The 13,639-nt window shown below is 32.1% G+C and overlaps 2 protein-coding genes and 1 long non-coding RNA gene across 4 annotated transcripts; 1 reads left to right on the top strand and 2 right to left on the bottom strand.

Annotated features, from left to right (window-relative positions):
- Positions 1 to 368: 368 nt before the first annotated feature.
- LOC147928694 (uncharacterized) lies at positions 369 to 2,008 on the bottom strand. Its single transcript, XM_087482934.1, has 2 exons — positions 751 to 2,008; positions 369 to 403 (listed from the first exon to the last, which is right to left on the bottom strand). The coding sequence occupies exons 1-2, from the start codon at positions 2,006 to 2,008 to the stop codon at positions 369 to 371; spliced, it is 1,293 nt and encodes a 430-aa protein (XP_087339060.1).
- Positions 2,009 to 2,614: 606 nt separating this feature from the next.
- On the top strand, positions 2,615 to 5,452 carry LOC104743933 (gibberellin 2-beta-dioxygenase 4). The gene is made up of 3 exons (XM_087485897.1): positions 2,615 to 3,102; positions 4,071 to 4,437; positions 4,742 to 5,452. Exons 1-3 carry the CDS (start codon positions 2,756 to 2,758, stop codon positions 4,991 to 4,993), a joined length of 966 nt encoding a protein of 321 aa, XP_087342023.1. The 5' UTR covers positions 2,615 to 2,755; the 3' UTR covers positions 4,994 to 5,452.
- LOC104742305 (uncharacterized) lies at positions 5,407 to 6,326 on the bottom strand. Of its 2 annotated transcripts, none has more exons than XR_760501.3 (3): positions 6,203 to 6,326; positions 5,986 to 6,103; positions 5,407 to 5,816 (listed from the first exon to the last, which is right to left on the bottom strand). It is a non-coding gene; the product is annotated as an uncharacterized LOC104742305 (long non-coding RNA). The 2 variants fall into 2 exon arrangements; XR_015580756.1 differs by having other exon boundaries at positions 5,565 to 5,816; positions 5,986 to 6,094.
- Between the last annotated feature and the right edge of the window lie 7,313 nt (positions 6,327 to 13,639).

A 13,639-nucleotide genomic window follows, 5' to 3' on the forward strand; every position in this document is an offset into this window, starting at 1 on the left:
AAGTGACTCTGGTGTGATCATCAACAATGGTTAGAAAATGTTTGTATCTTTCAACTGTTGGTGTTGCAAATGGTCCCCATATATCAATATGCAGAAGTTCAAATGCAAATGCACAAATATTATTGTTGGAAGGAAATGTAAGACGTTTTTGTTTGGCCATTGGACAAATAGAACAGTGAAAATCTCGTTTATTCTTTCGTGTAAAGCCAAGTACATCTGTTACCAAATCAGTACGATGTTCAGATGGATGACCTAGTCTATTGTGCCACAAACCAGAATCAATAACAACATTAGCATAATATTCCTTTTGTTGAGAAGACTGTTGTGAAATGGTTCGAACGTCCAAGACATAGAGATTTGAAATCTGTTCACCCTCTCCAATCATCAACCCCTTGATAGGATCCTGTATGATACAAGAAGTCTCATCAAATGTCACTCTGCAACCCAGATCTCTTGTTAGTTGACTTATACTGAGAAGATTTAGTCTGAAATCTGGAATATATAGGACATTATTCAATAACAGAAACTCATTCAGCTTTACTGTTCCTACACCTGTGATCTTAACTCCAAAACCAGTCGGCAAGGTTACTGAATTATTTAGAGTTTCTGAGAGGCTTGAGAATAGAGTCTTATCATGACAAACATGGTGTGTAGCACCACTGTCAATGATCCATGACTCAGAGGATAAAATATTACCAGTAGCTCTTAACATCCCAACAAATTTCAATGTGGAGTTAGAAAAAGCCATACCAGGTAATGCGGTGATGGTTGCACCTGAGGACGAAGAATTTTGATTTTGAGTAGTCAAACACTGAGAGTTGAAGTAGTCAATAACCCCCTGAATCTGATCTTTAGTGAGAGTCTTAACCATGCATGTAAGAAGATCATTAGAAGTGGAATCTGTCAAGGCAAGTTGAGCAATAACCGGTTTACTAGGAACCATTTCTCGATCAGAAGAAGTGGATTTATCCGATTGATTCTTATTCTTGTGCTTGAAACTTAGTGGATAACCATGTATCCTGTAGCACTTGTCAACTGTATGTCCTGTATAACCACAGTGGGAGCAAATCACCTTCTGTCCTTGAGCTTTGTAAGTAGCATTAACAGAAGACTGCACTACATCTGAAGAAGTTACATTAAAAGCAACTACATTCTGAACTGGAGAAATTGTCCGCTGACTGTGATCTTGATCAACCAGATTGTAAATCTCTGATAAAGTTGGAACATGTTTCTTCATGATTATTTGACTCCTGACAACTGAGTAAGACTCATTCAAGCCTGCCAAGAATTTAATCACTCTAGCATGATCCTCTTTTTGCTCTGTCGCCTTACAACAATCACACTTTCTGCAAGTTTTTATACAATTAGCTCCATCCAACTCATTCCATAGAGTTTTCAAGGTTGTATAGTATGTAGAGAGATCCATGGATCCTTGTTGGAGAGACCAAATCTGTTGAGATAATTGATAGGATCTTGGTAGGTTTGTGATATGATACCGTGTCATCAAGTCTTTCCAAATCTCCGAAGCATCATCAAAACGAAGGATACTCTTATAGATCTGCTTCGCTACAGAGTGGAGGAGCCAAGATTTCACTAAACTGTTACATCGCGACCAAATCCTAAACATCGGATCAGTTTCAGAAGGTCTAACCAAAGATCCATCAATAAATGCAAGTTTGTTCTTCGCATCTAGAGCAGTTCTCATTGCTATATTCCAATCATCATAGTTTGTACCATCTAAAACATCAGAGATGATAGAAATACCAGGATTGTCGCTATTTGTGAGATAGAACGGAGAATGAATACTATCCGGAGACTCGATCAAAGAAATGAAGCCTCGAGGGATCAACGGAGGTGCTTGAGCTAAAGAAGCTGCTTGAACAGCTTGCGATAACGTTTCTGGAGCTTGCGGTAACCTTTCAGGAGAGGAATCATCGCGATTAACCGATCGACGAGCTGATGTAGTTGCTCTGACCGTGCGACGACCCAATTTTCGAGTGGTAACCATCGTAGAGTTTTGATTTAGCTTAGAAATTGAAGAGAAAGAGCTCAGATGAGCAGAGACATTGAAGTTTTGAGCTTAGATTCGCCGGAAACAATGGAAGAATCAGTTGAATTTTGAGATTCAACGCTCTGATACCATGATAGAAGAGAAAGTTTGTTACGATGAGATTAGAAAATATCTTCCTCTGTTTTATTCAATGTACCTCGACAATTGTACATCAAAATGTATTTTATACTAAATAATCCGGTTTATATCATACCAGATCATTTACAAATCAATTATTGGTTTAGATAACCAGTTACTCTATTAGTTTCCTCTCTAACAACAAAAGAAAGGTAAATTTTGTTCTGTAAAGTTGTAGCTAAATGGCTAAAAAAAGTCGCAGTAGTGAAATAATTTGTACATGAAAAAAAAAAAAAAACAACCAAATTCAAAAGATCAGTAAAAAAAAAAAAGAAGCAAAATCTTATTTAAGTCTTAGTATCGGAACAAAGCATCAGCATTTTTCTCTTTTCCTTTAACTATCTACCTTAGACCTTATTCCTTATAAATTTATAAGATTCCATGAGAAAGTAGTATATATAACCCGTTGGTGCCTAATACATACACGTGAATTTTGGTTCGCCAAAAAATTCTCTCTCTCTCTTTCTCATGTGTGAATATAAATATATCTACACATACATACACTAAACTCTTCCTTATCATCTTCTCTCATACACTCTCTCTCTCTATCTCTTTTTCTCTCTAAAAATGGTGAAAGGGTCCCAGAAAATCGTGGCCGTAGATCAAAACATACCAATAATAGACATGTCGCAGGAGAGATCACGAGTGTCGATGCAAATAGTCAAAGCCTGTGAGACTCTCGGCTTCTTCAAAGTGGTCAACCACGGTGTAGACCAAACTATCATCTCAAGGATGGAGCAAGAGTCTATAAACTTCTTCGCTAAGCCGGCTCACGAGAAGAAATCGGTCCGACCGGTTAACCAGCCTTTCCGGTATGGATTTAGGGACATCGGGCTTAATGGGGACACTGGTGAGGTCGAGTATTTGCTTCTTCACACTAACGACCCTGCCTTTCGCTCTCAGCTCTCCTTCAGGTATACGTATATAATATCTATACTTGTAGGTATATACGGTTCGAGTTTGATCTCATGTACACCTAACGACTAATATTCTAATGAAACAATATAGTTGCATTTTCATGTCAATATGTAATTGCATGTATAGCTGGATACATTCAAAAGTTAGTATAGTAGTATATCTAAGAATCTTTGAAAAATATTAAGGTGATAAATGCACATGATTTTTATGATAAAACAAATGTAGGCAAAATGCATGTTTATGTAATTATGTTAATTCATTTTTAATGCGTGCTTATATATATATTTATTGTAGGGATATAGTTTAACTGTTAACTTGTAGGTCTACATCTTGTGCACACACAACAAAAAACAAAACAAAAAATCCTTGTAGGTCTACATCTATGCGAAAGAGGACAGTTACCTCATGCCAGCATTGATTTTTGATACTATAAACAAACAGTCCACTTTTATTTATTTTAATTAGTTAGGTATATATTTCATATATTTTGGGAGGCTTTTAAACCAGAACTAGAAGTCTGGAGAAACCAAAAGTAACAGAGTTAATAAACTAAAAAATGTAATAGTCTTAGCTCTGGGTCTTAGCCTGTCTCAATAACAGTGTATGGATAAGAATTGTGTATCTACTAAGTGCTAATCAACATGATATACATGACATGAAGTATTTATATAATATTCAAACTATTAGTTAAAAATAAAATATACACAGTACCATATCTGAAATTATCTGTAACGATATTAAAGTAACATGTTCGTAGTCGTACTTATATTTCAACAGGATATGTATTCGTACTTAACTCAATAATGGTTCATTCTTGTCTATTCAATTATTTTCTTTGAAAAAAAAAAAAACTTCTTTCTGAAAGTAGAAATATTAAGGTAACGTGGATATATTTCGTATATGTCTATAAGTAACCAAAAAATAATGAATCTCGTGCTGATGTGTGACGTATTATGTTTGACAGCTCGGCAGTGAATTGTTACATAGAAGCAGTTAAGCAGTTGGCTCGTGAGATTTTAGATCTGACGGCTGAGGGACTTCGTGTCCCATCTCACACCTTCAGTAGGTTAATCAGCTCCGTCGATAGTGACTCCGTTTTAAGGGTGAATCATTATCCACCGTCGGATCAATTCTTTGGTGGAGCCACACTCTCTGATAAATCTGTGTCACTGACCAGAGTTGGCTTCGGTGAACACACCGACCCTCAGATATTAACAGTTCTTAGATCTAACGATGTAGGAGGACTCCAGGTGTCCAATTCAGATGGCATGTGGGTTCCTGTCTCCCCTGACCCTTCAGCTTTCTGCGTCAATGTAGGAGACTTGTTACAGGTCGGTGTCTTCTTTTTCTTTGAGTCTTCTCCATTACATTTTCTTCTTATTTATTACATCATTTTTATATGTGGTGGTTAAAGAAATTGTTATGGCCATGGGAAAAAACTAAAACCATTACTTTATATACAATTAATTATTTCGGTTATTTTGTATGGATTTGAACCATAACCATTTTACTTATAAATCAACAAATGAGAAAACGGAACCTAAACTAAACAGCAAGCATGTTTTTATTTTGTCACATAATAATTAAATATTCTTTCTAGTCATTTACTTATTTAGTTGGTGTGTGAATGTTAAGGTGATGACGAACGGAAGATTTATAAGTTTAAGGCATAGAGCATTGACCTCCGGAGAAGAAAGCCGGCTCTCAACGACGTACTTTGCCGGACCACCGCTTCAAGCGATGATTGGACCTCTTCCGGCGTTGGTTACTATGATGAATCAACCACGGTTGTACCAAACGTTTACTTGGGGAGAGTACAAGAAACTCGCGTATTCGCTTCGACTTGAAGATAGCCGTTTAGACATGTTTCGTACATGTAAGGACTAGAACTAAGTTTGATTAAAATGCTATTTTAAGTGGTATCTATTTAGTGTTCCGTCTAAGTATGTTACCTAGAAAAAGTTTTGGCTAAAAGTAGTCATGTTAGATCTGTATAACTAGAATCTAGAACTAGGAGTTGAAAGTTTTGTAATATGTGTAATCATTTCCCTTTTGATTTATTATGGAGACTAGTATTAGCCCCGTGCTATGCACGGGTAAACTTATGAGATCAGATTTAATAGTATAAAAATAATTTTAAATTTTATGGAATATTTGATTAAAGTAAAACCATTTTTAATAAAATCTTTCGTTTTCTATATATACTACGGATTTGAGTCAAATGTTTTATTCTTTACAGTTTTTGTTTTTAAAAAACATAATTTTTATTGGTTTCAGTTACGTAATAATATCATATATAATTTTTAAAGTATAATTAAGAAATTTACAAAGATTATGTACAAAAAACAATATGATGATGCAAATTTGTAATCATCCAAACAATAAAAAATGATGAAACGATTTTTTTTTTTTAACAATGATGGTTTTAGTTTCATGGTTCAGCTTTCACTCTTCCATCTTTCTTCAGCATTATCCTTATTAATAAAAAAATGGAAGGTGAGAAAAATATAAATATATGTCATACATCCATTATTGAGAGACAATGTGCTTCATACATCTCCACGATCACAACATATTAAGAATGCTACCACAAATGTCTCATTTGAGTGAGTCATGTTATTAGACATAATAAGCACACTTTAAAAAAAAGAGTTGCTGCTAGCCACCGGTTCCAATGCTCTATCTTTCACTACCACGTAATGATTTGGTCCTGAACACAAAAAACATATGATAAGTTCATAAAGAACCGGAGTCACGATGGAAAGTGAAAATTAATTTGAATAAACTAATGTCAAAATTAAATAAATAGAATCTTTAGTCATTTTCATTTTCACATAAGAATATGTAACCCAAAATTATTATTGATGATAGGTACAAACCTTTTCGGCATCTTCCGTAGTTTTGATACATTTTCCTCCTCTCATCCAAAAAATTCCTAATTGCCTACAAAAATCTGGAGGCTCTATGCTTATCTTTGTCGTCAATTCCCTGCAGAAGCTTCAAACATTTGCTCAAACCTATTAAAAACCTTTGTTGAATCAATTTAGATGTACATCTTGGGAGAAACAGTAAGTGAAACAATAATCTAATTCTTACATCACGGTGGGGGTTTAAATGCATGTGTTTTGCATGTCTTCTTCAAGCCTGAAACAAAGTTGCTTCCGTTTGTGCCTAAACTTCTGTTGCCACCGGCACAAATAGCATATAAGGCATTTTTTCCCATGATCATACAATTCAATTTATGAAAAACCGGAAAAAGATTACGATGCAATTGAGAATTCTAAAAAAAAGGAATTAACCAAAAAAAAAATTATAAGAAAAAGAAACGATGGAAAGGAAGAGTGAGAGAGAGAGATAATTGAGAGTTAAATAGGAGATGAAACAGTTTGAGATTGTGGCATGTTTTAAATCACGTATTTAGTGGAAGACAACGGTTTCACAAATTAGGACATTGATTTGAATCGAATCGTAAATCGTGGAGTATGAACGTGGGTTTAGGAGTTTTTTTTATTATTCTTTTTTTCTTTAAATTAAAATGACTTATTATTTTTTTTCTTTTTTGTTTTCTCTTAATCGTCGCTATTTTTTTTTCCGAAATTCTTTTACATTTTTAATATATATTTATTGTATTTACTGACATGTCAACATTTAATTGGGCTGATATTGGTACCGTTTATAAACTGGCATTTTCGGCCTACTGATTTTGGACAATCTTTTAAGAAAAAACTCAATTGTACAATCAAATAGTTAATAGTGTAGTATCTACATAGTTTGTGAGAATTTTATTGTGTAGCTACGAGACATTTGATATATCTACATTTTATATATGTTCAACGATTAAATATATTTTTATTACATAATCATTATTGATATTTTCAAAAGATTATGATGTTAAAAATTACACTTATCTACTAGTGATGCATATCTATTAGTGATACATATCTTTTAATTTTTTACTTCCTATTCAAATAATTGTCACCTATATATATGTGTTTATTTTGCTCATCAATACAATAAAAATAGAATGTTTCTCTTCTTGTGTTAAAACATCAGCATGAATATTGAATCTGGTATTGATACATAAAAAAAACACTAATTTATCAAATTAAAACATTAATATATCTAAGCAAAAATGTATAATACGAAGAAAAGAGAAAGCAAATGTACTTTTAATTAAAGAAGAGGAAGTGACGTTAAAACGCTTACTACTTTTTGCATAACAATATCAGCAACCTCCTTAATGATTTTTGAATGTCATCTACAGCTAAATTAATTTGTAAATCTTATATAAGATGAGAAGGTTTTCCTCAAGTTTTGCTAAGAAGATGACATTTGGCGCCTTATCTATCTAACACTTGTCTTATTTTTTTGTTTAGACCTAATTAACTAAATTCATTTGTACTTTGGACCTAAGTAACCACTGGCCCATAAAACAAAAGAAATACTCTCAACATTTCAATTTTTCCTTCTTCAATAAGAACATTTGTCTGTCCCTTCTGATCTAAAGCCACATTTATCAGTTTGTGGTTTCATCCTTAGAAAAAACTCATGATAGTTTATTTTGAAAAGATGAACATTAACAATAAGTTTATTGTTACTCATTTCATAGGAACCTAATGACTGAAATTAAATAATAATGATAGTTTAGTTACTCACTTAATAGGAACCTAATGACAGAATAATGGCTGAAAATTTGTGTAAGGAGATTAATTAGTGAATTCTAATTTTATGGAAAACGGAATGAATTCTTATTCTTTTTGTTAATTTCAGTCATTAGATTTCTATGAACAATTATATTATTTTTATATATCTTTCCAAATTTTAATAGGTATTCTTGAATAATTTTTATTTTTTTTTGCAGGTTATCATGTTTGTTGTTCACATTAATACTACAAAAAAATAAAATTATATGAAAATGTTTGACAAATTTATCTACTCATTAGAGTGTTTATGTATGTATTTCCTACTCTCCATGGGCCGGTCCGAAAATTTTGGATGTCGTACACCAATGTTTTTTAAAAACCTCTTTTTATTATTGTAAATGAAATTATAAAAATAGTATTATAAAAAATTATTTTCATTATTTCCATATTGTAGTTTGTTTTGTTTGCTCATATTTTCTTTGTCTTGTCAATGTTTTCATGTTCATTTAAAAATTTATACGAAAATAAATATCATCTTGCCTAATAACTCATTATTGTTTTACAACTTCTCGAATATGGAAATTTTTTAATTAGAGTTTCAATTTTTTTTCCTAAATTAATTTTTACTTTAAATCTCAGTAACAATAAGTTTAATTAACATTAATCTAATGCTCATTCACCAACGATTCAAAAGATGACATTGGTCATTACATAAACCTAATAAATTTTCATTCGTAAATTGGGCATATCTTCATGAATAATATACTGTTTTTATATAAAACTTGAACTTCTAAATTTTTTCGAACTTATAAAAAAAAATCTAATAATAACTGAACTTATAATTTATTTATTTTTTAATTTTTTCCTACATAAAAGACCTAAAACTTTTGGCCTAGAATATGCCCCAAAAAATTTGATACCTTAATACTTGGCTTCACTTGCTTGGCCTATGGGTTGGGTCTTGAACCATGTTTTATTTTTACTTCGGGTTGTCGAGTTTGTTGGTTATGTTAATATTACTTTTTTTTAAATGAAAATTGTGTTAATATTACTACATCATGAAAAAAATGAACTATCATGATTTAATTTTAATATGTTGAACATATTAGGTTTTATTCCTTTCTTATATTTTAGAATATCTTTTTTTTTTGGGCATTCATGTGGTAAAGCAGGCTAAAACTTCTTTTTATTGGACGCTACATATAAATCTCTCCACTGTAAATTTAGTTTCTTATTAGTTTTCATCTTAAAAAAAAAAATGTATTTTAAACTATTATAAAAAAAGGAAAATTGTATATTACTATCATATACTTAAAAAACCATGTTGTTAAGCTTGTGATGTCTTTTTATCTCATAGTACGATATGAATTGCATTTTTCTATACTATATCTGATTAATTTGACTTCTATAGTTTTGAGTAGTATATGCTAATTGTATATTTGTATCATATATTTTTAGGAATCTTAATATCAAATAGCGCATTTTAAAAATACCCATTTTTCTATGTCACTTTTTAATAATACCCTTTCATGTTGTTCATTTTCAAAAATACCTATTTTCTAGGTATAAAATGACTAAATTCTAAATTTTAAACTCCAAATACTAAACCATACCCATCAAAATTATATCCTAAATGTAAAATACAGAACCCAGACCTAAAAAAAATTCTTAAAATTAATTTAACATATTGTAATTTGTGTAAAAGATGGGAAAAATGAAAATTTTCAAAAAGGTCTCTCAAAAAAGGTATTTCTAACAAATTTTCATATTAGAAAGAAGTTCTTAAGTTTCTCTACATTAATAAAATAATATTATATGATGAGAAACTCAATGAGTCACTCACCATTGCACATGCTCTAATATGTGTTGAAAATCTAAAGGGAGAAAAAACCATAAACACTCTACTATGTAATCAAAAATTTATCCATGTGTTGAAATACTCTAATACTATATATAAAGGAAAACTCAAGTAACATCAAACAAATGAACCCAAAAAAAAATTAATATGATCAATATATTTTTAAAAACACAAAATAACTATTATTGAGTAAACAAATAAAAACTAATAATCTCCAAATTACTAAAATTGAACAAAAATATAAGCTAAACCCGTGCGTAGCATGAGATGACTTCTAGTACGTGATATATGTTTAAAACATACAAAAATGTATATAGGTGTAAACTCATTAAGGATAGTAGTTTTATAATTTAAATTATGCATGAATATATGAAGAGTCTCCTATATAAAGAGAAGGGCATGCAACATGTCTTATCATCTCCTTCACTAACCAAAAAAAGCTTATAGCATTTTCTTCTTTCTTCTGCAACAATGGCTGGAATTGCATAATTCCTTCAGCTTGGCTTCTCTAAGAGCGTACCTCGCTGAGATTATCTCCACTTTGCTCTTTGTTTTCGCTGGTGTTGGATCTGCTATTGCCTACGGTTCGTAGAGGCGTAGTTAAAATAAATCTAAATATTTTCGTTATTTGTAACATTTAATGGGTCTAAATACTAAATGAATGTGACACATTTGTTTGAATATATAGCGAATATGACGTCCGACGCTGCTCTTGATACGCCGAGACTAGAAATCTTACTCTTTTCCTCTAATGAACTTAATCAAAGAAGCCCCAACCTAAAACCAATCACAAAAGTCAGTTAAAGTAATTGAAACAAGAGGCTACAAGAAACTTCAAGTAACATATAAAAAAAAAGGACCTTAAGAGAAACTGAATGCTTTCCAGCGGATACAACTGAGGCTCTCTCACTCCTTCTGTAGGAACTAGAAGAAGGGTTTTGGGGAAAAGTATTTATTATTGTGTTGTCTCCTTAATCAATGATATAAAGGTTTATATAACACTAGGTCTTAGGGTTCACAACAATATTAGGGTTTATAATAACCGACATAGAGAAAGCCCAACATGGACTGTCGGCCCATACACCAATACCTTCCTCCGTCAATAATTTCTTCAGAAACATCACTTGATTTGCTACACTGAGCTCATTCTCGGACATCATTTCCAGTTTCTGTCTCATCATGAGAATGCAATGTAAGATGGAATGTTTTTAAATCTGAACAAAACCAAACAATTAAACAGCCTAAGTAAAAGATGCTACCCTGCAATAATTGAAGAGGATTGAGTGGAGATAGGTCTCCACATTAAATTTACCATCTTCTTCTGTTTCTTGAATTCAATCATGGCACTTTTCTCACTTACCCTATAACTAAAAGATTCCTGCCACGTGAAGTTGTGTAGCCACAAAACATTAAACAATCTCAGACAACTTACAAAGATTACAAATCTCAAAAACTAATGTAACGAAACAACTAAGTATTGAGAACTTACCGACTTCAATTGAAAACATCTACTCGTAAACCCGAATACACGATCAATCCTAGGAAATTACCAAAACAAACAGAAGCAAGGCAGAAACACTTTTAACGATTTTTTTATCCAACTCACAAAGGAAGAAAATTAAGTTTAGAGTTTTGTTTGTGTAAACATCCCAAACCCCAAAAAAAAAAAATGCGATATCTTCTTCTTCTTTCTCCCATCTGCTCTAAAGTCGCTGACGAAGACGAAGACGAAGACGAATATGAGTTTTACTTCTTTGGGTTTCTTTATCTCTTACAATGACTTCTAGATTCATGAACATATCTTCCATTTCATCTCTCAAGTTCTTCAAGGTTAATTGTTTATTTGTTTATCTACTTTACTTTCTTCATCAAATTTTTTTTGTTTATTATTCAGATTTATTCCTCATCTTCCTTGGTTATGTTGTTTTTGTGTTTCGTTTCGAATTGGGGTTTTGCAAGAGTAGGGTTTTGTAGCTCAATTTGTAGGTCTTGTAAATTGGAAGTGAGAAAATTATGGTTTTTTATTGGATCTGATTTTAGTAGTGGAAGTGTGAACTCCACAAGTATGGGATCAATCCTCAGTAAAAAGTGAAATAACAATTCAAAGGTATGGGTTCCTCAACTTGGCCTACTAACTTCCACAATAAATAACATAAGAATGTATGTTTTCTTCTTTGAAATCTCCCTGAGTGTCCATGGATTCCAGGCGCCTGCTGGGTAAAATCCACATTGACTCAAGAAAAACTCGAGAAGAGGCCATGAGAGTTGCTGAATAAAGAACAGTCATGAACAAGTATTTGTGTTATTGTATTTCTCGAGAAAAGAGGATAGATATAGTCAACCAAAACGTTTCATTAAAAGAAATGAGTTGAGGCGGCCCAACACCAGAGAGAATAAAGATGATGATGAAGATAAATAAACCAAATACCGGTGAATGATTAAAAAAAAAACATAGTAAATTTTTGTTAACTATTTAGAGAGTGACTTGTTTTACATTAGACTTAATTCGATTTGGTTTGTCAGGAGAAGCAAAAGTTGTAGAAATGTGACCTCTATCTATGACATGATTTTTGTTGTCTTAAAATTTTTAAAATTTTTAATGGTGTTAACTAATCAAATTTTGGCTTCTATTTACTTACTAGTACCAGTAGTGGAGGAGAGAAGCAAAAAAAAAAGAATAAGGAAGAGAAATAAGCAAAAAGATGCACATCCGAGTTCATGTTCTATGAGACAGATTCTCGTCAAGCCAGAAGGACTCAGATCACAAATAATGTGTCTTTGGAAAAGTCTTGCTGTCAAGAATCTACAACCGCTGACGGAGATTCAATCGAAACCATATTCAAGAAGTTATGTAAGTTTCTTCCTGGTAAAGTAATTGCAGGAATCCAGAAAAAAAAAAACAGTTCTATAGATTGTATGAGCTAACACGGACTTAAAATTACAAACATACAAAAAAATAAATATAAAAATATATATAACAGAAAAATACAAAAAACAACCCGCAGCGTAGCGCTGGTACTATTCTAATTGTAATAATAACATAACAAGAAGAAGTAATAAATCTACTTCACTCTCTCGTCTCCTCTCTTTAGTATTTTCATAATCTAATAATATTATCTTATATAAATATATATTATATAATAGTTTTATAACACATTATCAACCAGAGCTGTTCCCAATCTTTTATCAATTCGAGTTATTATATTAAACATGGCAAAGTTTAAAATAGCTGCTTTTGATATCTCAGAAAATAATTATTTGACATGAGCATTAGATATAAAAATGAATCTAAAAGGAAATGGGTTTCTTAAAACCTTTGATCCATAAAAAAAAAGAGTTTAAAGAGGAAAAAGCGAAAACCATGACGTTTTTGTGTCATCATCTCATCGATAGTTTAAAAAATGAATACATCACAAGTGAAAATCCCGTAGACCTCTAGAGCTCTCTCAAAGATAGGTTTTATCACCAAAAATATTTGATCCTACCAAAAGCTAAACATGAATAGCTAAATCTGCGGTTCCATGATTACAAAACTGTACGTGAATACAATTCCCCTATGTTCTGAATCAGTTCTAGGATGATTATCTGCAAAGATAATTTTTTCGATATGATATGATCGAGAAAACATTTTAAACTTTTCATCCTACAAATGTAATCCTGCAGCAACAATATCGAGAGAGAAGATATAGTCGATATTCTGAATTAATTAAAGTTCTTCTTGTTGCTGAACAAAATAATGAACTCGTGATGATAAATCATCAAACTCGTCCAACTGGATCAGCTCCACTTTCAAAAGTGAATGTTGCTACATCCAGCCATAATAATTGGCAAGGACGATGACACAGACTCGGTCAGGCCATGGTCGCTGTCGTGGACGAGGAAAATGAAGGGTTCTCTCTTATAATAACTTCAATGCAAGAAAAACCGACAAAAGTCTTTAGGTAAATGATGTTGGTAGCGTTTTGAGGAAACAATATGAGAGTACATGTTAAAGATGCAGCATGAAAGGTCATTAGTTCCAAATCTGTTGTA

The sequence above is a fragment of the Camelina sativa genome, chromosome 14, assembly GCF_030686135.1.
Source record: "Camelina sativa cultivar CO46 ecotype springtype chromosome 14, ASM3068613v1".
NCBI lineage: Eukaryota > Viridiplantae > Streptophyta > Magnoliopsida > Brassicales > Brassicaceae > Camelina > Camelina sativa.